The 24,593-nt window shown below is 47.7% G+C and overlaps 3 protein-coding genes across 4 annotated transcripts in view; all 3 read left to right on the top strand.

The window, feature by feature from the left end:
* LOC131404257 (glutathione S-transferase Mu 1-like) overlaps positions 1 to 24,575 on the top strand; it is a 45,228-nt gene extending 20,653 nt beyond the window's left edge. The window contains exon 9 of the transcript XR_009219762.1: positions 24,354 to 24,575. The gene's annotated coding sequence lies outside the window, so the exon portion shown is untranslated. The remainder of the gene's footprint in view (positions 1 to 24,353) is intronic.
* LOC131404262 (glutathione S-transferase Mu 4-like) lies at positions 1,538 to 6,407 on the top strand. The gene is made up of 8 exons (XM_058538734.1): positions 1,538 to 1,642; positions 1,891 to 1,966; positions 2,406 to 2,470; positions 2,692 to 2,773; positions 2,872 to 2,972; positions 3,442 to 3,537; positions 3,630 to 3,740; positions 5,855 to 6,407. The coding sequence occupies exons 1-8, from the start codon at positions 1,607 to 1,609 to the stop codon at positions 5,942 to 5,944; spliced, it is 657 nt and encodes a 218-aa protein (XP_058394717.1). The 5' UTR covers positions 1,538 to 1,606; the 3' UTR covers positions 5,945 to 6,407.
* LOC131404259 (glutathione S-transferase Mu 1) lies at positions 19,466 to 24,575 on the top strand. 2 transcript variants are annotated; one of them, XM_058538727.1, is made up of 8 exons: positions 19,470 to 19,585; positions 19,834 to 19,909; positions 20,346 to 20,410; positions 20,713 to 20,794; positions 20,893 to 20,993; positions 21,800 to 21,895; positions 21,981 to 22,091; positions 24,036 to 24,575. In XM_058538727.1, exons 1-8 carry the CDS (start codon positions 19,550 to 19,552, stop codon positions 24,123 to 24,125), a joined length of 657 nt encoding a protein of 218 aa, XP_058394710.1. In that variant the 5' UTR covers positions 19,470 to 19,549; the 3' UTR covers positions 24,126 to 24,575. The 2 variants fall into 2 exon arrangements, with proteins under 2 accessions (XP_058394711.1, XP_058394710.1); XM_058538728.1 differs by lacking the exon at positions 21,981 to 22,091 and having other exon boundaries at positions 19,466 to 19,585.
* Positions 24,576 to 24,593: the final 18 nt, after the last annotated feature.

Consider the following 24,593-nt stretch of genomic DNA (forward strand, 5'->3'; position numbering starts at 1 on the left):
CTGAATGGGTGGGGAGCCTCTGCAACAGGCACTGAGCTCTGCCGGCCTCTGGTGACATCCCCCCCAGCTCCCCAGTTAGCAGAGATGCACAGACGTCTGACTTCTATGATTTGATAGCAATTAGGCAAAGTCTCTGTGTCCTCCACAACCCCCACTCCACACTTTATCTTGGTGGTTGGAAATCTCTATTGAATCCTGGATTCATACTTTTCTACCCTAACAAAGTGTTACTTAATTTTAAAACTTATTTTCTGTAGTACACCAACCTTGCCTTTTAATTTTTAACCCATTTTGTTTTAAAGTTCCATCTCCTCTGTTTTCACATATCCACTAAACCTTGCAATATCCTTTAAACAAAGGAAAATGAACCACAGGCCAAACTATGTCCTATTCTAGTTTTGAAATAGTCTTCTGCCTTTGAAGAAGAAAGTTGGCAGTTAAGACCTTGTTCTCATAAAGGTTGTACCACAGGTCACAGATGACAGAGGACTTCAAAGGCCACCTGAGCCACTCTCTCATACCCAACCGCACATGGGTCAGGAGCCAGTTTGAGGAATTGAATTGGTGACTCTGTGGCCCTGGACAGCCAAAGGTTGGCAGGGCCCACTCCTCTGAGGAGTCCTCCACCTCCTGGCTGGCTGCACTCATCTGGCCGCCGTGTGCAGCAGAACAGGCATCTGACCCCTCAGAGGACAGCTTTTCCCCCCTCACTCACACTCTGTGACAACTACAGTCCAAGTCACCATCCCTGTCAATGTGCGGGACGTCCAGCTGGCTGCCAGGACATCTCTGGGGCTGCACCTCCATACCTTCCTCTTCGCTGGGACTGGTTCTGGATTTAGAGTCACAGTTTAGGCCATAGCTAATTGAATAGTACACATTTGATCCTTATCATTCTTTGCCCCATGACTGAAGGGCTGGTCCTCCAAAGTCCTTGAAAGGGAAACACTGAGACCACAGTTCCTTTTCTCTGTCCCTTCTCCTGGGTGGTCCTTCCCACGCCACTCAGAGTTTGTTGTGGCGGACAGGCGGCGGTCACGGATTATAAGGACTAGGAGGAGGTTTCAGACTCTTCTAGTCCTGCTCTTCCTGTGACGGGTGCTGATTTAAACCCTCCATTTCACAGGCACCGCTGTTTGTCCTTAACCTGGCATCTGAGCCCCCCAGAGCCCGCGGGAACTGGGCAGCCCAGGGGCAAAGCTGACAGATGTCTGGGGGGTGTGGCGGGGAAGAGGAGGGCTTTGTGCTTTTAATGGTTCAGCCCCGTCTACCAAGCTCACTGCCACATCCCTAGGACTTAGCAGAAGTCTGGATGGTAGCGAGGGAGCCCAGGAACCGGATGAGCCTGAGCCAGGCGGCCTTCCGCGACTCGAGGACCAAACCTAGGGCCCGAAGTTCTCCCAACTCGGGCTGAAACGGACCCTACCTCCGCCTGCCCTGGGGGTGTGGTCGCCGCGGGCGTTGCGGCGTCTCGGGGGCGCGGCGGGGGCGGGGCCTGGAGGGCTGTGCGCGCCTCTGGCCAGGCCTCGCCCCACCCCCGATCAGAGGATATATTCCAGCCCAGCTCTGCTGAGGCCCCTCCACTCAGAGCACCAACACCAGCACCATGGCCATGACGTTGGGTTACTGGGACATCCGCGGGGTGAGCGAGGGGTCCGCGCGGGCGGCTGGGATGGAGGCGGGCGGGCAGGGAAACGCTGCGCAGCTGGGGACCGGTTCTGGCAAAAGGTTCCTCTTCGGGGCTTGCTGGAGCCCAGCCCCATTTCGCCGCCTGTCCTCTAAGGTGGGCGTGTGTGCGGGCGGCTGCGGGGTGCGTGGAATGTTACCCAGAGAGACAGGGAGCAGTCAGGCCCTTCCATCTCTGACCTCTGCCCCGGCCTTCTGTCCCAGCTGGCTCACGCCATCCGCCTGCTCCTGGAGTACACAGAGTCAAACTATGAGGAAAAGAAGTACACGATGGGGAACGGTAATGGCATCCTCGTGGTGTCCCGACTTCTGCCCAGCTCATGCTGACTTGGTTCCAGGCACCCCATGGCCCCGCCACCTGTTGTTGCTCACCTCTGCCGCCCTCCAGCAGCTGGAGCAGGGCGGGCCCCTTCCCTACCCACTTCGAGGGTGCAGTTCTCCAATGGACGCAGGATGTGGGAGGGGGTTGCTTGACCCCCTGTCTCAGTAATTGGGATGGGTTCCCCTTAGGGTTGCCTAAACCCTGTGTGAGCCTTACTCATGTAGGTTCCAGAGCCTCATTAGCGTTCTTCCCCCAACCTGGAATATGAGACTTAGTGGTTCAGATTCTAGATTCCCATGGTCAGAGGTCTTGCCACTGTCTCCTTGGAAGGTTTCCCCGATGTGGGAAGGAGGGTTGGACTCTGGAAGGTTTGTTTCACTCATCTTCTCCACCACAGCTCCTGACTATGACAGAAGCCAGTGGCTGAAAGAAAAATTCAAGCTGGGCCTGGACTTCCCCAATGTAGGTGCAGGGGGTGGGGGTGCTGTTGGGGCAAGTGAGAGGTTCTTTTCTCCATCTCCTGTCCCAGCTCCGAGGGGTCAAGACCCAGTGCCTTCTGCTCAGCCTCTCAGCTTCCTGGTTCTCTTCACTGGGAGTGCCAGGTTTCATCTCTGCCCTTACTCGAGGGAGGGAGTGCAGGGGAGCCTGGTAGCCCAAGCGACCTGCCCCTGTTGTCCTTCCAGCTGCCCTACTTAATTGATGGGGCTCACAAGATCACCCAGAGCAACGCCATCCTTCGCTACATTGCTCGCAAGCACAACCTATGTGAGTAGGCTGGGAGTGTGGTGCAGGGGACAGGTGGCCATGCCCTGGGCTTGGCTGGGGTGGGATGTTGAGGGTGAGTCTCTGTTGTGTGGCCATAGATGGGGAGACAGAAGAGGAGAAGATTCGCATGGACATTTTGGAGAATGAGGTTATGGACACCCGCATGGACCTGGCCAGAGTCTGCTACAACCCTGACTTTGTGAGTCCCGTCCTAGGGGGCTGGGTTTGCACAAGGTTTAATAAGTAGTCTCAATGCTTGAGTCCTGTCTACAGTGGTCCTATTTGCCTTTTGAACTCCTTGGAGCTGCTGATCTTCCAAGCTGGTCCCTATACTGCCACCGGAGTAACCTCATAACCCTCAGTTGCATGAAACAGTACTCCTGGGTCTGACCCAGTGAGTGTGCTTGGAGATGAGTGGTGACAGATGCAGGGACAGTGTGCTATTGCTCTCTGCCTTCCCATTGCCTCTCAGAGATGGGAGGTGGTCCCCAGTAGGAGTCTAATGAACACAGGTTGGATTAAATAATAGCCTGGGCACCCACCCAGCTGCAGTTGGGGGACATCGCTGCTCACCTGTGGCAGCTGGGGGTCATGCACACCTGGGGATGTCTGCCCCCCTGCCCAGGGAGTCTGTGTCTGAGGGTGGTGACAGCTTTTTTGTGCCTCAGGAGAAACTGAAGCCTGAGTACTTGGAGGCACTCCCAGGAAAGGTGAAGCTCTTCTCACAGTTTTTGGGGAAGAGGCCTTGGTTTGCAGGGGACAAGGTAAGAGGAGGGCTTTGGGGGATGTAGGTTTGTCATTGTTTTCAGGTTTCAGGTTTCAGGTTTCAACCCATTCATGCTTGACCTTTCTGCAGCTCACCTATGTGGATTTCCTGGCCTATGACATCCTTGATTATTTGCATATGTTTGAGCCCAGGTGCCTGGATGCATTCCCAAACCTGAAGGACTTCATGGCCCGCTTTGAGGTAGTTCCTCTGATCCTCCTTCTATTTATATGTCTTCTGTCTTTCCTCTTCTCCGTGATGCTTTCCTCGTCCTGTAGCTAAAATGAAGAAAACTAGCATTCATTGAGGATTGTGATATCAGGCTCTGTGCTCAGGATCTTACATACATTGTGTCAAATTTAATCTTACCACATGTCTACTGAGTAGAAGAATTATCACCTCCATTTTGCAGATCAGGATTCTGAGGCTGAAAGGATAAGTAATTCGCTCAAGGTCACAGAGGCAGGACAGCCTGTGCTGGGCCCCCTGTTAGTGTCTGGCTTCCATGGGCAGCAGTCAGTGGCTCTCCCTTTCCTCTGCCCAAAAGAGAAGGCTCAGGTCCTTTTCCAGCCTGGGTGACACAGCTCAGGACAATGTGGATGAAGGAGAATGTTCAGGAGTCTGTATGTAACTGGCTTTAGTAGAGTTGAGACATGGTACAGTTGCTATTAAGTACCAAAGACACAGACAGTATTTACTCTTCATCTCCAGAAAGCTTGCCAGGAATCGGCTCCCTGTCAGGGCAGTTGTGAGATTCCAGCGCTGTGGTTGGTGCTGAGATTTGAGTCCACATGTTGGTGCCCTTGTGGAAGGATTGTATCCTGATTTCTTCTGTTGTGGGGCACTGCCTTCCCCTGTCTCACTTTCCTTCTTCCTTCCAGTTACCCAAGATTCTGTCTCAGCGATGGGCAGTACATTTATTTTAGGTCCCATTCACTGATCTGATCTTCTCCTGTGCATGAGGTGCTGTGTCAGGCACAGTGGGGAATGCAAAGGTGAGGCAGCCCTGGAGCCCAGCCTCCTGGGGCTCAGTGCAGTTGGAGAGCTACAAGCACCAGGCTGTGTGGTGCGTGTGGGCCCAGCTGGCTGCTGGAGGAGCACAGCCTGGACCCCAGCTGACACTTCATCAGTGGTCACCCTTAGTCCACTCTTGGAGAGCAACAAAGTCTGCTTTATTACACATTTGGGAATTTGATTTGGGAATTTGAGGCATTAGTCCAACAGGGTTTTTAGCCTACAGTCTGTTTTCCTTTCCCACTCCCCTTCAGGAAATCTGCTTTGTCAGCTAGTTCTCATCAGCTCTGGTTCTGGTCCAGGCTGATGGGCCTTGGGGATTATGCAAGAGCTGGGATGACTGACTGGCAGGGAGGGATGGAGGACAACTAGGGCTGCAGCCTGCAGCTTGTTGGGGCCTGGCCATTTGTTACAGGCAGTCCCAGGATCTTTGAATCCTTGAGAACTTACCTGGCACTCTCTATGTAGGAAGATGGTGCCCAAACACACTTGCAGGTCATACCACCTAGTTGGCTGCAGCAGGACTGGGGATGAGGTAGGTTGTGGCCCAGTGAGATTGGGCCCAGATAAAAAGCCAAGCAAATGGACAATCTCCTTTAAGAGGTATAATTAGAGTCTGGCCAGGCTTGGCTGCTCCACATCCTCCTATCAGCTTTCATTGAGGTTTTGCTGAGTCATTGGGTGAGATCGGGGCTCTTCTGTAAGCTGCACAGGCACATTCTGAGCCCTTTTGTTCTGCTAGGGGTCCCTCTGTGAGCAAAGCCTGGGGAGCCAGGCACCTCCCTCTGTAAAGGGGAATGTTTGTGCAGACAGGAAGGACCAGGCCTCCTGTGGGGAGGAAAGGAGGGGAGTGCGGCAGAAAGAGCACAGAGCAGGAGAGAGAGCCAGGCTGCATTCCAGCCCTCCCACTTACTGGCTGTGTGAGCATGAGGAAGGTGCTTGAACTGTGTGTGCCTCAGTTTCCCTTGTGATAAATGGTGAGAGTAGAACCCATCTTGTAGGGTAGTTGTGTGGAAGGTCTAAACCTATGTTGTATCCCTAGTGGATATAGAGGACCTCGCACAGTGTAGAGTCTCCTTGTGTAGCAACTCTTACTGAGAGATCACGTTCCTTACTTGAAATTGGAAGAGTTAACTTACCAGAGCTGGGGACCCCAGGACGACTGTCTTATGCCCAAACACCTGCCCCCACAAGGAAGCACTGTACCAGGGTCCCAAATTCATTATGCCTGGAGTGGTGCTGCCTGAGCCCCAGTAGGGCAGCAGACCCTGAGATCTGACCTTTCTTTTTCCCACCCTCAGGGTCTGAAGCAGATCTCTGTCTACATGAAGACCAGCCGCTTCCTCCCAAAGCCTCTGTTTCTAAAGACAGCCTTGTGGGGCAACAAGTAGGGCCTTCTAAGTCCAGGAGCTGAGAGTGGGGAGTCAGAACTGGGCCAGATGTTTGTGGCCCTGGAGAACAGCTGGTCCTCCATGCACCTAGAGCCAGCTGTCTTGCTTCTATCTCTTTCTTTGCCCTCCGTTCTCCCTGCCAAATGCCTTATTGGCCCCCTTTTCTCCCTCCCTACCCCCTTTTCATCCAGGCCCTTTAAGTCTTGAGCTCCCCGCTTCTCTTCAGTGAAGTCTGTCCCTGCCCCCTCCCATGTTATTTTTCCTGCACTAAAGCCAACCAGTCCGTCCTTCCCTTCATTGTTCGCTCTACTTGAGGAGCTCGACCAGATCCCTGGCTTGTAGAGCTCAGCCCTGAGCTCCCAGCACTGCCCTCAGGTCCAATATTGGCCTGATGTGTAGTTCCTGCTCCCCCAATGTGTTCCCTGCTCCACCCTGCCTGATCTTCAGTAAAGCCTTAATGACACCTGCTGTGTCTTGTCTTTTTCCTTCTGACCATGTGGACTCAGGATTGACCGTGTTGGGGGTGTCCATTTTTCCTTCTGTGGTCCATTGCAGGGGCTGGATGGATGAGGATGTGTGAATATGTGTGTGGTGGTGGGGGGACAGGTGGGATTATAAGGTTTCTTGCTCATTTCAGTCTCTCCTTCATCTCTGTGCCTCAGCATGAAGTCTCCACAGAAGGGGTCCCCTCTGTGCCTGGGTCTCGCCTTAAATTCAGCCTTCATGGAATGCCTCCTGTTAGCGTGCAGTGCTCTGTGTCATGGTTCTTGTGTGGTGGGGAAGGGAGTTAAGCAGTCCACTGATGGTGTGGGCTCTGACTACCTTCTGTCACCCTCTCTTGGAAGTTTTCCCTTCTTTAGGTATCCTTCCTTTGTGCTCTTACAACATATCTTAGTGAAAAATATCCCACTGTATTACCATTATTGTTTTATTTGTTTTCCTCTCCAACTTGATCATAATTTCATTGAGGAGAGTATCTATGTCTTATTCGACTTTTAATCTCTATTATATATCACACTGCCTGGCACACAGCAAATGTTTAATAAAAGTTGGACATATGAAGGAATTATCTCTAGTTAAGACCCCAGGCAAACTCTACAGCCATGATTGGTATTTAGAGCTCTGGGTATTGTTAATTTCAGCCACTGGAGATACAGAATAAAGTTCAGAAGGTTTTAAATCTATAGATCTGGCAGAATGAGCCATTAACTCTGACTTCAGCATTTAGTAGGCTGTAGCTTCCCTTTTAACTTGACCTGAGATGGGCAGGTTTGGTGTGCTGGGCCAAGGTGCACAAGTTGGCTAGCTTTTGCTCATTCTCCCACATCTGTAGATTGGTGTGTGCATTTTATGTTGGGACACTGGCAAAGGAGGAGGACTCATCAGATAACCATCTGATGAGCAGGTTCTTCAAACAGTGGCTGGATAGTGGAGTTGGGTCTTGTGAAGGCACAGCCTTGAGACTTAGCCCGTAACAGGAGAAGATCTGGAGAAGAGTTCTATTGGGCATCTGTACAGAGGGTCACTGTCTTGCAGTTATTAAATAGAAAGGGAGCAATAGCAATAATGTTAAAAGTCATTAAGAAATGAATAATTAATTTAAAAAGATAAAACTGGTAAGATCAAAGTTCAGCAAAGCTAAAAGTTAATGAAACTGATATGATCAAGATTAATTAAGCCCAAACCTTATTAAACTTTAACTTAAAGACAGAAGGTATAGAAGGAAAAGAAAGGAAAGAAGTAATAGAAATTAGGAGTGACACTATGACAAAAGATAAGTAGAGGGAATAAAAATATTAAATCTTAGTAAAACAGATATAGATCTACACCAGGAGTTTGCAAATGTTTTCTGTAAAGGGCCTGATAGTAAATGTTTTTTGCTTTGGGGGCCATATTGTCTCTCTGTTTCTCACCTCAGTCACTGGAGTGAGAAAGCAGCCCTAGACAATGCGTATATGACTTGTATGCTAACAGAACTTATTTTGCAAAAACAAGGGGCCGTAGTTTCCTGACTTTCATTCTGGAAGCGCAAATTAAAAGGGCATAGCTATATTAAAGCTAAAATACTAGATTTGAAATGTAAAAGGTGATTAAGTATCAAGGAAAACAATAAAATAACTGAATCCTTTAATCATGGAAGACAGTCGCGAATGAAAACGGTTTTCTAAACATGCAGTCAAAATGATAAAAGGTAAAAACATGCATTTTAAAGCCTGGGGTAGAAGTAGTAGCGAGTGTGTACTTCAAACTGAGGCAACCAAAACAGATGCTTTTATTGTCCCTCGGATCTAGCAGAGGTCCCAGGACTTGGGATTCTTTGGCACCACGTGACAGTGCTCGTATACCGTTCAGTGTGTATCTTCCCTTTCAAGAATGGGAAAACAAGACACATCTGAGGACTCGGGTGCCTCATTGGTGGCTCTTGTATTGATCTGTGATCACCTGTTGTCAATTTCAGGTCCCCTGCCTGGTATTCCTCCATTATCATTGTGTTAGCAGAGAAAGATAAAGCTGGGAGAGACCCCAAGACAGTAGCTTAGAGAGAATGGCAGTTTATTCATTCTTGTTCCATGGGGAATGGTCCCGGCTGTTGAGGCAGCCCTGCTCCATGAAGTTATTGAGGGACTCAGGCTCCTTCCATCCTGTGGCTCTGCCATCCCCTAGGATGCCTCCGCATCTCCTTGGTTGAAGCTCTATCACGAGTGTGGGAAGGAAAATAGAGAAAACCCAAGGAAGCAACTTCCTATTATGCAAGTGAGGCAGAAGTTGCCTGCATCACAATCATTCATATTCCATTTGTGAGGTTCAGTTGTGTGGCTGTACCTCGTCACACGGGCACACCCATATTTGGACAGCAGAATGGATTTTGGTGGCCGACTGCAGTCACTCCCACACCCAGAAAAGTGGGGATAAAGCGTAAACTCAAGTCCAGAAGAAACCTTAGGTTTCAGCCAGTGGTTTAGAGCGGGTAGGAGAGGGACTAAGGTAGTGAAGACAAGGTCTTTATCTTCAGAGGGACCCAGGGGGAGTGGTGTATCACCTAGGGTTCCTTGCTGCTGAAAGAGGAAGTGATTTATAGAGGTATCAGGAAGCACATGAATCCCTGGGAGGGCCAGCATGTTGGTCTTGGAAGCTGGGTGACCAGGAAGTGTGCCTAGCCACCTGTGGGATTGTTCTAGAGAAAGCCCCACAGCCCTTACTGGGCACAGACACTGGAGCTCCTGCCCTGACATGGCACCAGATGTGAGTGTCTCACCATTGCTGCCTCCAGAATCCTGATCCCTCCTCAACTACCCTTGCCAGAAAACAAATTCTCAGGGCCTGCTTCTTCGGAACTGAAGTCCTGCACCACAGTGTGCAATTAACAAAGCCTGGGTCACAGGCCTGGGCCTCAGCCACAGGGGAGGCTGGCAGAGTGAGTGCATGAATTAGGACTAAGTTCTGCTGTATACAACTGAACAGTAACAGTGGCTTAAATAAGACAGAAGTTCATTTCTAATGTAAAAGAAGATCTGGAAGGAGACAGTTAAGCACTGGCAATGCTGGCTTTATAGTAGCCTTAATGACTTAGCTTCTTAACTTAATACTGCATCATACTCTGCATGTGGTTTCCATTCTCTGTGTCACCTTATAGTCTGAAATGGTCACTAGAGCCCCATCGTACCTGAGGTCCAAACAGCAGGGGGGAGAAAGAGGATGGGGTTGCTCTTTCCCACTTATGGAAACTTCTTGGAAGTAACATATAACTCTTCTACTTATAACTCATTGGCTAGAAATTAAACATACTGGAAATGACATCTTTTGCCTGAGAAGCAAGAAATGATGGCAGAAATGACAAAAGAAGATGGGAGATGGATATCAGGGGTCAACTAGTAGTCCTCTACCTTGGGGAGGTGGGACTTCAAACGTGAGAAATTCCCCACCTATATGCAGGATGTTTCAAAGATGCAAAGGATAGATGCCTGACATAAACATATTCTTTTCCATATGTGCATTTCCAAACAATCATTACTACAGCCACCACCATAAAATGCTCCTGCCTAACGTAATGCAACCATCCCCTGTACAAACAAAACACGCCCACCCCCCTTTTGCCCAAAACAACAACCACTTAAAGTGTCATCGACTAAGTCTACCCAGTTCCAAGTGTGGGCTCTCTGGGTAACATTCAGAGGGATATGTTGAAAATGACAATCTAAAGTGTACTGTCATTGACTCCCAATTCACCCTATGTAAAATGGTAAGGGAATGGGAGGTGGACAAAGGGAATATAGGTGAGCCCTATACTGCAGTTGGATACGGCCTGCACTCAGATTTGCGGAGAAGCTGTTTTGCATTTGTTTTCGAGGCTTATAGGATGCCCTCGTTTGGTGAGAGGATTCCTAAGAGATGTTGCCTAATAAGGCTTTCATAGTAAACACTGATATCAGCAACCTAAAGTCACTCCCTGGATTGGCTCTTGTCTCCATCGCTCTGGTGACCCCACTTTCAGAGTCACCGTCATCCCACTTTCTTAGCCTACATTTTCCTAACTTGTGTGGCATGATGAGGACACTTTTATTGATGACAGACACACAGAGACCAGCCTGCCATTACATGGTAACTCAAGACTTGGAAGCAGAGAATAAGAGGCGCCCATCCTGATGGTTTCCAGAAAACTCTTCCTGTAAATGCTAAGTGTCATATTCCTATTTAAACAGATCTGGCTTTTCTCAACAGACTCCTCTTTGTGGGGTAGCCCCAACAATCCCCTATAAGGCATAGCATTGTCCAAAAGGCCTAACATTTGCCCTGCAGTTCCTACTTTCTTCCAGTTCTCTTCCCATCTGAAACATAATTTTGGAAGGAACCAGACAGGGTTTCAGTCAGAGTTCAAAAAAATAGCTGTTAATACATTTGGAAACATTACACTATAGAAGATAAAATAGACACCTATTATAATTTTCCTTCAAACTGTAACACAACATGAACAGTATCCTGTTTGTTCTATTCCCATATCTCTACACCATTGAAAACACTCCCTTCTAATAACCTCAGGTTGGCCCTCTTCTCTATGTGGGGCCACACAGCAGCACCTGTTCATCTGAAATTCCAATGCATACACATCCATTGAATCTTTTCTTCTGGATTTAAATGCCACAAGTGAGTCCCCTGTAATTATTTCCATTGAAAATCCCCAAGGAACACTAAGAGCCTATCTTTGTTGGGTTTTCAGAAATGTTTCATTCCTATTTGGCCTATGCAAGGAGAAAGCCAGCTTACTAAATCACGTCCCCCACCTCCAGCCTCACAGTTCTTTGCTGGTCCTTGAGATCTTCCTGAATCTGAACTTGTGTCCTGACTCCAAGCACTTCTACCATCTGTTTTAAGAACAGGGCATTCCGTGTTCTGTGTTCTCACTCCCAACCAGAACAGAGAGGGAGTTTTAAAATTTCCTTGAGAGCAGTAAGCACTTATCTGAAGGAAATTCTTCTCTTTCCAGTTCTCATTAGGACTGGAATCAATACACTATTGTGAATGCCTACTTTGTGCCAGACTCTATACAAGCACTAAGAATAAACATTTGCTTAAGACACAGTCCCTGCTCTCAGACAACTATAGTTTAGTGCCAGAGACAGACATCTAAACAAACAATTAGGATTTAACATGGTATGTGCTGATCCAGGAAAATATGGAATCCTATGGGAACAGACATTTAAAATAAGTGCATTTAAATTAGGGCGGTGGGGAGTATCGGTCAGGAGAAACCAAACCTCAGTGCTTAATACACTGTATTTCTTACTGATGCTTCATGTCCTTGTGGTCAACAGGGCCTTGCTTTTGTAGTCGGTCAGAGACCTAGATCGATGGAGGCTTCAACTTGGAGCCTCTCTCAGAGTCATCACAGCAGTCGGAAGCAGATATGGTGACTCTCTCTCTTAAAGCTTCTGCCTGGAAAATGTAATTTCTGTTCCATTTCATTGGCCAAAGCAAGCCACAAGGCTACACTTAAGTTCAAGAAGGTAGTGAAACTTTCCCAAAGGAAAAACAATCAGAAATCTTTGGTGACCAATCTCTAAGGATTTCCACGGGGGTTATCAGTTGTGGCCTCCCAGAGGTAGTGACTTCTAGGCTTACCTTAGAAGATGAATAGGCATTAGGCAGGCCCAGCAGGCCAGGGCAAAGCATTCCAGGCAGAAGGAACAGTAAGTGCAAAAGTGTGAAGATAAAAGACAACCTGGTTCGTTGGGATAATTTATATTTATAAATTCATGTAACACTGGGATGTTCTAAGTACTCTAGAAATACTGGCTTACTTCTCAAAACCACCCTGTGAGGGAGGGTTCATTTATCAGAGACGGCACCAAGGCACAGGAGGCCACAGTTTATTGTGGCAGAGCTGAGATCTGCACAGGGGCAGCTTGACTCCAGAGTCTGTGCTGCTCCCTAGGGAATTCAGAAGGCAAGAACCTAGGGCTCCAGGGCAGGGGAAAGGGACACAGTTTTGGGACTTCAAAGAGGAAAGTCAGCAGGTAGGATATTGTTATTGTGGAGGTTGTACCATATGTCACAGATCACAGAAAGACTTCAAAGGCAACTGAGGCACCCTGTCCTACCCAAAACTACACATGGGTCAGGAGGCAGGGTCAGGGATCAAATCTGTGCACCTGTACAGCTGAGGGTCTGCAGGGCTGTTATGAGAGGTTTGGGGATTTGATCGGAGACGTAAAAGAAACTTTCCACTCCAAACAAATGGACTGAAGGTATATTTTATTATATAGAGGATAGTAAAGGCGATAGTCCGCAAACAGATCTGAATAGGTCAAATAATAAGAGGGAAAAAACACCAGCTCAACTGGAAAGGGAAAATATCCATATTGGCTGAGATAGTAGCAGATCCGAATAGGTCATATAATAAGAGGGAAAAACATCAGATCGATCGGAAAGGGAAACACCAGATCGACTGAAGGGAAATGACACAAATTAACTGGAAAGAGAAACACCAGCTTGACCGAAAAAAGAACATATTAGATTAATTATTTTATATTAAATTAATTATTTTACATTAAATTAATTACTCATAATATCCACCCCCCACTGCCGGGAGAGTTCTGTCAATCGACGCAGCTGGGCAAGGATCACACGTCCTGGGCAAGGTGTCCCTTCCACAGGTGGAACTCTCACCGGGTCTCAGTCTCCAGCAGTTTATATAAACAGTTACAGAGTTTGCAGAGCAAGCATCTAGTGTTTTTATGCACAAAATGGTTATCAGTGGCGTACGTGCACTGAGCCCCTTGGCTAATGTCCCAGCCCAGTAGTTGTGTACGTGTATTGTTTTTTTTGGTTATCGTCTTAGCCCGGCACAGATGGCCAGTCCATCTCGTGCTACGACGCTCCAAGAGCCTTGAAATGTTACAACTTGTAACTCTCTCCGTGGGAGAAGGGCCAGTTTCTACCACGCAGAAAGCAGCTTTTATATTTCTTTTTGTGCTGGTGGCTGTAGGTCAATGGAGTGGCCAAACATGGCTGTACTCATGTCAAGACATATTCGGCCATGGCCGTCTCCATTAACCATAAGACAGCATATGCACAGACAATGAACTTTGTACATAAGTATATAAGGCACATCCAAGAATCCAAAATCCAATGACTATAATAATTATAAAACTATTTCACAATAAAGGACCCAAACCCCAAGGTAACTAATCAAATAACCCCTTAGAATATGAAATGTTATTAACTTGATCCTGCAAATTATGTACAGTATCAAAGATAACATTAGATAAGGTAACACTTAGGCCTAACAAACTAGCTTGTAGAAGTCCAGACCAGCCCCCATCACGGAGGGTAGCAGAAGGCAGGGTAATAGAGAAATTATCTTATATTGAGAAGTTGTTTGATGTTTTTGAGACCAAATTTTTTGGCCATTTATAGTCCAGGTTATAGGTCCCACTGGGGCAGAGCAGTTGGTCCAGCAGTGCAGGATCAAAGGTTGTCCTACGAAGACATTAGTTGGTGTGGAGGTCTGCAACAGACATGGAAGTGCAGCATAGCATAGTGAACACAGCAGGAATATCTATTCACGCAAAGAAACAGAATTTTTAGGAACATGATATAATTGTTTATTTCCTGGATACATAACTATGAGTGTTGTAGTGGGCCCTTGGACCACTACTTTTGCGGCACGGGGAGCCGCATTGGGTGGGTGTGTCACCCACACTTTTGTTTCAGGTTTCCATCCATCTGTAGACCCAAATCCTTGTATTCCTCTTTTAGTTAATTCACTTGGAGGTTGTCCTTGTGACACATTTGGAGTCAGGAGGGGAAGCACCAATAATTGTCCCACTCGTTCCCCAGACTCTACAGTTAGTACTGTGTCACTACCATTATATAATATAAATTTTATTTTTTCTTGGTAATCTGGATCAATGACTCCTCCTAGTACATCAATACCTTTTGCTGCTAGTCCAGAGCATCCTTTTAATAAACCAAAGGTGTTTTTGGGAAATTGTATCCTTATCCCAGTAGGGACTGTAGACTGCTTCTTAGGGGGCAATTGAATAGAATGAACAGTAGATAAATCCAATCCAGCCGCTTCGGCCGTGGCACAAAATGGCAGTTTAGCAGATTGAGTCAAGGGCCAATAGGTTAAGGTCGTAAACTCATGGGTGGCAGTTGTCACTTCTGTAGTCTTTGCTGGTAATAACCTTGACAGAGGAGCAGTACTTAGATGGTTGTGCTACCCCTTTAATGAGCCATGATTGAGTTTTTTCAATTGTTATTTAAGCAATCTATGCATTTGTTTTATGAGGCCTGCAGCTTGGGGGTAATAAGGTATATGATAAATCCATTCTATATAATTTTCCTTGGTATAAGTTTGAATCAACTTACCTGTAAAGTGGGAACCGTTGTCACTCTGAATTTGCCTTGGTGTTTCATAATATAACTTAATTGTATCTAATAATTTTATGGCACTCTGTTGGGTGGCCACTTTAGCCGGCATAGCCAATAAATAACCAGAATATGTATCAACAGCAGTGCAGGCATAAGTATATCCACAAGAATTTGGCAATGGTCCAATAAAATCTATTTGCCGTGTATGGGCGGGAAATAATCCCTTTTGGATATGACCTTGGTAGGGCTGTGGAACTCCCTGTTTATTTAACTGTTGGCATAACTGACATTGTTGTACTGCAGTGGCAATATCATCATGGGTGACAAGGATTCCCCTTTGTTGTGCCCACCTGTATGAAGCTTGTTTTCCCAAGTGTCCACTCTTTTCGTGGACCTATTGTGCTAAGCCTGGATTGTGCGTTGCATGACTTTGCACCAGCTGATCAGCATAAGAGATATACTTTTGTTTTGTAGAAATTAAAGAACTGTGAGCATCAACATGAAATACAGTAACAATTGTATTTTAGCATCATAATCATATGTCTTTTTATAATTTTTTTTAAGTTAAAAAAACTTTAATTTTGGCAGAAGTTTATCAAAAATATCAAAAGATTTTAAAACACTTGGTCAAATAGGAAACAATGCCTAGTTATTTATTTAATCAAGTTGACAACAGAAAGAGTTAAAGGCAAACAGAGAGTTAAAACAGTCAAAAAACAAAAGAACAACCTTAATAGAGAGACTTCAGTCTTTTTGAACATAGGAAATTACTTTAACAAAACATAGGTGTTTTGTCTTTTACACAGATTTACTCAAAAGAACACCTTTTAATCTCTATATAAAGAGCAGACTAAAAGTTTAAGAAAATTACCTTTATAAGAGAGAAAGTCAAATTTTAATTTTTTATTAGCCTACTTTAGCCAACTTGACTATGTATACAACTCCTCAGGGCTTTACTTTTATAAACCTTCTGTCACTTATTTTTTTATATTTAGAATTTGTCCCATGCCTTTTTCCTTTTTTTAGAACTTTAGGACAAATTTATTTTTTTTAATAAAACAAAAATATCTCTATTTTTTATATCTTTTTTATGGACAACATACATTTTGTTTTTTGTATACAGACTTTTTAGAAATATGTATTTTTTCACAGAAAATTTCTCAACATGCACAGAACACGTTTATCAATAAACGCAAGCATCTTTTAGTTTTTTTGAGATAAGAAACCAAAGGCAGACAAATCTATGCTTAGTAACCAATTTTTAATGTTTTGTCTTATGTGGAAACGACCCAGAGACTCAATAAATTTTTATCAACTTAATTTAGCAAAACTCTAAAGCTTCAAGTTACCAAAAAGATTTTGGAAGCTGTTTTTGAAATAACTTTGTCTTTTAGAAGTCTCTGTGTATTAATTAAAGATTGCATTTCATCGTGAGAGGTTTTGAATCCTCTCTTTTAAGGGTGACCCTTAAGGTGAACTCATCTGAAACAGATTCTCCAGAATAGCCATCCCAATTTCAAATTACTTTAAAAGTTTACTTATTTTCACTTGCTTAATTTCAGATCAGGAATTCTGGGGGAGTTGAAGCGGGAAGCTCAGCAAGAGAGGGGAGAGGAGCAGCAGATTCAGCTTGGGCTGCCGGCATGTTTAATTACTTAATTATTTTCTCTTAAAGAGGCAATACAGTATTTCTGATTTTATTTAAAAACCTCAAAGGATTAAAATAGGCTTCCCACTAGTTGTTTAACTTTTTAGCTGGCTTTTTTCAATTGCATAAGCAAATACATCAGTTTTGGTAAGTTGAAATTGCCCCATTTTGGCCACTTTTTCTCTCTGGAGTCTATGGAATATTGTGGCCATGTGGTGTTACAAGAAAAAAATTATCTTCTTCTTGGACATGGGCTCCTAGCTGAATATAGCCCATTTAGCCAAGAGGTGGCCCAGAGGGCTCTCCTTGGGGACAGATGGAACTTCCCCCCTTCAAAATTACAAACATACAGAACAGACAGTTAAATGGGATCCCAAACAGAACAGATTGATGCATCTAACAGATTCCGGGTAAAAGTCCTACAATTATTCCCACTCCAGTAGGGATAGCCCTGCCTCTTAAAGAGACAGGACTCCAGATGGAGGGGAAGGGAGTTCTTGGTGTAAGCAAAAACAAACAAACAAATAGACAAACAAACAAATCATTCTAGAACCTGTTTCCCTAAGAAAAATATGCCCAGGGTCAGCGGTGCCAGGTCAGATGGAAAGCACTGGGAGCAGTCCCTAGGGCAAATCACCTAGGCAGCTGCTGGACTGTTTCCCAGGACATCCCACCCGGCCCAGGGCCACCGAGCCACGGACAAAGAGCCTCCCAGCTGGCTCGCCAAATTATTATTGGATACATATTTAGGCTCACTATTTGTCACTTAAGAGGGGCCAAATAAAACTAGAATGCCAGGCTCACGGCAAGGAAAGAGTTTCTATTTTGGGTGACATCCGCTGGGACTGTAAATCTGAAACTTCTTTTTCTAAGAGTACCTTCTCCTTTGTATTTTATCCCTATCTTCCATAGCTCGACGATAAGCAGTCAATAAACACCAACCTCGCCGTGCCAGAAAAGAAACATCATCTCTTTTTTTCTACTGTCTGCAAAGTTTTGGTCACATCCAATGATTCATATCTCGCGGACGAACATCCCAAGATTCACATAATCCTGACCTATAAGTCCACTCCCCAGCCAGAGTGCAAAAGGGAGGGTCCTCCCATCCTGGGATCTCTTCCACCTTGGCTTCAGTTACCTTTCGTTTGAACAGGAAAGCCATCTCCTTAATCGAATCCTGCTCACAGTGCCAATTATGTTATGAGAGGTTCGGGGATTCGATCGGAGACGTAAAAGAAACTTTCCACTCCAAACAAATGGACTGAAGGTGTATTTTATTATATAGAGGATAGTAAAGGCGATAATCCGCAAACAGATCTGAATAGGTCAAATAATAAGAGGGAAAAAACACCAGCTCGACTGGAAAGGGAAAACATCCACATCGGCTGAGATAGTAGCAGATCCGAATAGGTCATATAATAAGAGGGAAAAACATCAGATCGATCGGAAAGGGAAACACCAGATCGACTGAAGGGAAATGACACAGATCAACTGGAAAGAGAAACACCAGGTTGACCGAAAAGAGAACATATTAGATTAATTATTTTATATTAAATTAATTATTTTACATTAAATTAATTACTCATAATATCCACGCCCCACTGCCGGGAGAGTCCTGTCAATCGATGCAGCTGGGCAAGGATCACACGTCCTGGGCGGCAAGGTATCCCTTCCACAGGTGGAACTCTCACCGGGTCTCAGTCTCCAGCAGTTTATATAAACAGTTACAGAGTTTGCAGAGCAAGCATCTAGTGTTTTTATGCACAAAATGGTTATCAGTGGCGTACGTGCACTGAGCCCCTTGGCTAATGTCCCAGCCCAGTAGTTGTGCACGTCCATTGTTCTCTTTGGTTATCGTCTTAGCCCGGCACAGATGGCCTGTCCATCCCATGGTACGACGCTCCAAGAGCCTTGGAATGTTACAACTTGCAACTCTCTCTGTGGGAGAAGGGCCAGTTCCCACCACGCAGAAAGCAGCTTTTATATTTCTTTTTGTACTGGTGGCTGTAGGTCAATGGAGTGGCCAAACATGGCTGTACTCATGTCAAGACAAGGGCCCACCCTGACTGTGGTCCTGTGGGGAGTCCTCCAGCCTCCTGGCTGGCCCTACCCCCACCTGGCTGCCCTCTGCAAGAGGACAGGCACCTGGCCCCTCAGAGGACAGCTCTTCCCCACTCACTTACATTTTGTCTGTGACCACCACATTCCCAGTCACTGTCCCTGTCAATGGGAGGGACAACAGGCTTACTGGCAGGACACTTCTGGGGTTGCACAGGATTCTATACCTCTTTGCTGGGACTTATTCTGGATACATATTCACAAGTTAGCCCATAAAGCTAATAGATTAATTTACATTTGATCCTTATCATTATTAGCCACGTTATTGAAAGGCTGGGTCCTCCAAAATCTTGAAAGGAACACACAACAGACCACATTTTCTTTTCTCTGCCTCTTGTCCTGGATAGTCATTCCCATCCCACCGATAGTCTGTTGTCAAAGACACGTGCTTGTCATGGATTATAAGGACTGGGAGGAACTTTCACTGGTCTGAAGCCTGATCTTCCCTTAACAGATACTGATTTCAACTCTTGATTTGAGGGACATCACTTTTCAGCCTTAACCAGGCAGTCAGTCAGAGCCTCCCAGGGCCCGCGGGAACTCTGCAGCTAAGGGACAAGGCTGAGAGATGTCCCCTTCCCTAGAGGGGAAGGAAGGGAAAGGAGCCTCGCTCTTTTCATGGTTCAGGCCTGTTTTACAAGCGCACTGCCAACTCCCTCAGGCTTAGCATAAGTCTACTGGGGGCGGGAGAACCAGGCTAACCCGAGCCAGGCGGCATCGGCATCACGGAAACCAAACCCTGGCGCCAGAACCCTCCGGGATAGATGGCTGAAATGGATCTCACTTCCGCCTGCGTTGGGGGTGGGATCGCCTCGGACGTTGACGCTTTTGGAGGCGCGACGGGGGCGGGGCATAGGGGGCTGTGCGCACAACTGGCCCCGCCTCGCCCCACCCTCCGGTGGAACGACGAATTCCAATCCTAACTCTGCGGAGGCCCGTCCATTCAGAGCGCCAACACCAGCACCATGACCATGACGCTGGGTTACTGGGACATCCGAGGGGTGAGCGAGGGGTCCTCCAGGGCAAGTGGGATGGAGGCGGGCGGGCAGGGAAACGCTGCGCAGCTGGGGACCGGTTCTGGCAGAAGGTTCCTCTTCGGGGCTTGTTGGAGCGCAGCCCCATCCTGCCGCCTGTCCTCTCAGGTGGGAGAGTGTGTGGGAGGCTGGGGTGTGTGTAGGAGGTTACCTGGAGAGAAAGGCAGCAATCAGGCCCCTCCACCTCTGACCTCTGCCCCGGCCTTCTGTCCCAGCTGGCTCACGCCATCCGCCTGCTCCTGGAGTACACAGAGTCAAACTATGAGGAAAAGAAGTACACGATGGGGGACGGTAAAGGCGTCCTCGTGGTGTCCCAACTTCTGCCCAACTCATGCTGACTTGGTTCCAGGCACCCCATGGCCCGGCCACCTGTTGCTCACCTCTGCCGCCCTCCAGCAGCTGGAGCAGGGCTGGTCCCTTCCCTACCCCCTCTGAGGGTGCAGCTCTCCTGCCAAGGCAGGGCGTGGGAGGGGATTGCTGGACCCCCTGTCTCAGTAATTGGGATGGGTTCCCCTTAGGGTTGCCTAAACCCTGTGTGAGCCTTACTCATGTAGTTTCCAGAGCCCCATCAGCGTTCGCCCCCAAACCTGGAATGTGAGACTCAGTGGTTCAGATTCCAGATCCCCCGTGGTCTGGGTCTTGCCGCTGACTCCTCGGAAGGTTCCCCCTACTCGGGAAGGAGGGTTGGACTCTGGCAGGTTTGTTTCACTCATCTTCTCCACCACAGCTCCCGACTATGACAGAAGCGAGTGGCTGAATGAAAAATTCAAGCTGGGCCTGGACTTCCCCAATGTAGGTACAGGGGATCGGGGTGCTGTTGGGGCAAGTGAGAGGTTCTCTTCTCCATCTCTTGTCGCAGCTTCAAGGAGACAGGACCTGGTGCCTTCTGCTCAACATCTCAGGTTCCTGGTTCTCTTCACTACCTTCCTGTGATGCTCTATGTTCCAGTTGATTCATTCATTTTGCAATATATTTATTTAGTGCCTACCAGGGGCCAGGCACTGTGAGTGCCAGGTGTCATCTCTGCCTCCATCTCAAGGAGGGGGTGCAGGGGAGCCTGGTGGCCCAAGCGACCTGCTGTGTTGTCCTTCCAGCTGCCCTACTTAATTGATGGGGCTCACAAGATCTCCCAGAGCAACGCCATCCTTCGCTACATTGCTCGCAAGCACAACCTATGTGAGTGGGCTGGGGGTAGGGCGCAGGGGACAGGTGGCCATGCCCTGGGCTTGGCTGGGGTGGGATGTTGAGGATGAGTCTCTGTTGTGTGGCTGTAGGTGGGGAGACAGAAGAGGAGAAAATTCGTGTGGATATGTTGGAGAATCAGGTTATGGATACCTCCAATCAACTGGCCAGAGTCTGCTATAGCCCTGACTTTGTGAGTCCCATCCCAGTGGACGGGGCCCGACAGGATTTTGATAAGGAGACTGGATTCTTGTGTCTCATCTACACTGGTCTTATTTGCCACTTGAATTCCTTGGAGCTGCTGATCTTCCAGGCTAATCCCTATGCTGCCACCAGAGTGACCCTCATAACGCCAAATTGCATCAAATGAAAGCTCTCAGTTCCCATCAATGTCAGAAGAGAGTCCAGACTCCCCAGGGTGGAAATTAGTTCCTAGATAGGGTGTTTCCTTGTTAGCCTAGCACTGTCTCCATGACACCCTCAGTCATCAGCACATTTGCCCAGTACAGCTCAGGGTCAGTCACAGGGCCTTTGTACCTTTCCCTTCTTCCTTTCAGCCTCTCAAATTGTCCTCATTTGTCCGGAATCTACTCAAGTGTCTATTATTCTGTTGCTCACTAGCTAGACCTTAGGACCTCTTTCCCTGTGTCAATCTAGTTCTTTGGGTCTTTGCTTCCGCCCATCGGGAGTCCTGAGCTCTGCCAGGTTCCCACAGCACTCCTGGGTCTGACCCAGTGAGGGTGTTTGGAGATGTTGGGGATAGCTGCTGGGACAGTGTGCTATTGCTCTCTGCCTTCCCATTGCCTCTCACAGATGGGAGCTGGTCCCCAGTACGAGTCTAATGAACACAGCTTGGATTAAATCACAGCCTGGGCACCCACCCAGCTGCAGTTGGGGGACATGGCTGCTCACCTGTGGCAGTCGGGGGTCGTGTGCAGCCCTGGCCCCCTGCGCAGGGAGTCTGTGTCTGAGGGTGGTGACAGCTGTTTTGTGCCTCAGGAGAAACTGAAGCCTGAGTACTTGGAGGTGCTTCCAGAAACAATGAAGCTCTTCTCACAGTTTCTGGGGAAGAGGCCTTGGTTTGCTGGGGACAAGGTAAGGAGGAACGCTTTGGGATGGGGAGTTGTCCTTCCTCCCAGTTTCGGAGATTGGTCCCCATTCATCCTTGGCCTTTCTGCAGCTCACCTATGTGGATTTCCTCGCTTATGACATCCTTGACCTGCACCGCATATTCGAGCCCAAGTGCCTGGATGGGTTCCCAAACTTGAAGGACTTCATCACCCGCTTAGAGGTCATTCCCCTGATCCTCCTTCTATTCATATCTCTTTTGTTTTTTCCTCTTCTCCTTAATGTTTTCCTTTTCGTAGCTAAAATGAAGAAAAACTAGCATTTATTGAGGACTTGCTGTATGTCAGGATCTGTGCTCACCTGTTACATATATTTGATGAACTTTAATCTTTACAACATTCCTACACGGTAGAGTTATCGCCTCCTTTCTACAGATAGGGAAATGAAGCAGAAAGGATAAGTAATTTGCTCAAAGTCCCAGAGCCAGGACAGGCTGTGCTGGGCTCCCTGGCAGTGTCTGGTTGCTATGCGCAGTCATCAGTGGCTCTCCCTTTCCTGTTTGGAGAGGAAAAGCTCTGTTCCTTCTCCCTCTCCAGCCTTTGTTTCACAGCTCTGGGCTGTGTGGATGAAGGAGAATGTTCAGGAGTTCATAAGTAGTCGGCATTAGTAGATTTGAGTCACAGAGAGATTGATATTAAGTCCCAAAGACATCTTCTGTTTGGGGGACTTTCCTTCCTGTCTCCCTTTCTTTCTTCCTTCAGTTACTGAAGATTCTGTCTCAGCGATGGGCAGTACATTTATTTTAGGTCCCATTCACTGATCTGATCTTCTCCTGTGCATGAGGTGCTGTCCGTCACAGTGGGGATGCAAAGGTGAGGCAGCCCTGGAGCCCAGCCTCCTGGGGCTCAGTGCAGTTGGAGAGCTACAGGAACCAGGCTGTGTGGAGCGTGTAGGCCCAGCTGGCTGCTGGAGGAGGACAGCCGAGACCTCACTCACAGTTCCTCATCAGTCACCCTTAGTTGGAGAGCAACAAAGTCTGCTTTATTACAGATGGAGGAATTTGAGGCATTAGAGCAACAGGTTTTTCAGCCTACAGTCTGTTTTCCTTTCCCACTCCCCTTCAGGAAATCTGCTTTGTCAGCTAGTTGTCATCAGCTCTGGTTCTGGTCCAGGCTGATGGGCCTTGGGTATTATGCAAGAGCTGGGATGACTGACTGGCAGGGAGGGGTGGAGGACAGCTGGGGCTGCAGCCTGCAGCTTGTTGGGGCTTGGCCATTTGTTACAGGCAGTCCCAACATTTTTGAATCCTTGAGAACTTACTGTACACACTCTATGCGGGAAGATGGTGCCCAAACACACCTGCAGGTCATACTGCCTAGTTGGCTGCAGCAGGAGTGGGGATGAGGTAGGTTGGGGCCCAGTGATTGGGGCCCAATAACAGGCCAAGCAAATGGACATTCTCCTTTAAGAGGAATAATTAGAGTCTGGTCCTGCTTTGCTGCTCCACATCCTCATATCAGCATTCATTGAGGTTTGCTAAGTCATTGGGTGAGATGTGGCCTCTTCTACAAGCTGCACAGGCACGTTCTGAGCCCCTTTGTTCTGCTAGGGGTCCCTCTGTGGGCCAACCCTGGGAAGCCAGGCACCTGCCTCTGTAAAGGGGAATGTTTGTGCAGACAGGGAGGACAAGACCTCCTGTGGGGACGAGAGGAGGGGTGTGCAGCAGAAAGAGCACTGAACTGGAGAGAGAGTCAAGCTGCATTCCAGCCCTCCCACTTACTGGCTGTGTGAACATGAGGAAGGTGCTTAACCTGTGTGTGCCTCAGTTTCCCTTGTGATAATGGTGAGAGTAGAACCTATCTTGTAAGGTAGTTGTCTGGAAGTTCTATACCTGTCTCACATCCCTAGTGTATATCCAGCACCTCGCACAGTGTAGAGTATTCATCTGTGGTAACTCTTATTAAGAGATCACATTATGTATGGGAAATTGTAAGAGTTAACTTAACCAGAGCTGGGGACCCCATTAAGACTGTCTTCTGCCCCAACACTTGACCCCATGAGGACGTGCTGTACCAGGGTCCTGAATTTGTTCTGCCTGGAGTGGCGCTGCCTGAGCCCCAGTGAGCCAGCAAACCCTGAGATCTGACCTTCTTTTTCCCACCCTCAGGGCCTGAAAAAGATCTCTGCCTACATGAAGACCAGCCGCTTCCTCCCCAGTCCTATATATACAAAGATTGCCCTGTGGGGCAACAAGTAGAGCCCTGTATGGCCTGGAGATGGAGCTAGGAGCCAGTGCTGTGATTGCTGAGCAGGGGCCCTGGAAAACAGGTGGATCTCCCTGCACCTCCAGGATCGCTGTCTTGTGCTTTTCTCTTTCTTTTCTTTCCCTTCTTCCCTCACTCATTCCTTATTTAGCCCCTTTCCTTCCCCCATCCCCATTCATCCACGGCCTTTAAAGCTTCAGCTCCCTACTTTTCTTCAGCAGAATCCCTCCAACATTATCCTTCCTGCACCAAGTCAATCAGACTGTCCTTCCCTTCAGTGGTTGCTCTGCTTTGAGGTCCCCAAGCAGACCTGTGGCCTGTACAGCTCAGCCCTGAGCTCCCAGCACTGTCCTGAAGACCAGTATTGGCTGGTGTGCAGGCCTTGATCTGCCCATGTGGTCCCTGCCCAGCCCTGCCTGATGCCCAGTAAAGCCTTAATCACACCTGCTGTGTCTTGTCTT

This window comes from Diceros bicornis, chromosome 4, assembly GCF_020826845.1.
Source record: "Diceros bicornis minor isolate mBicDic1 chromosome 4, mDicBic1.mat.cur, whole genome shotgun sequence".
Lineage (NCBI taxonomy): Eukaryota > Metazoa > Chordata > Mammalia > Perissodactyla > Rhinocerotidae > Diceros > Diceros bicornis.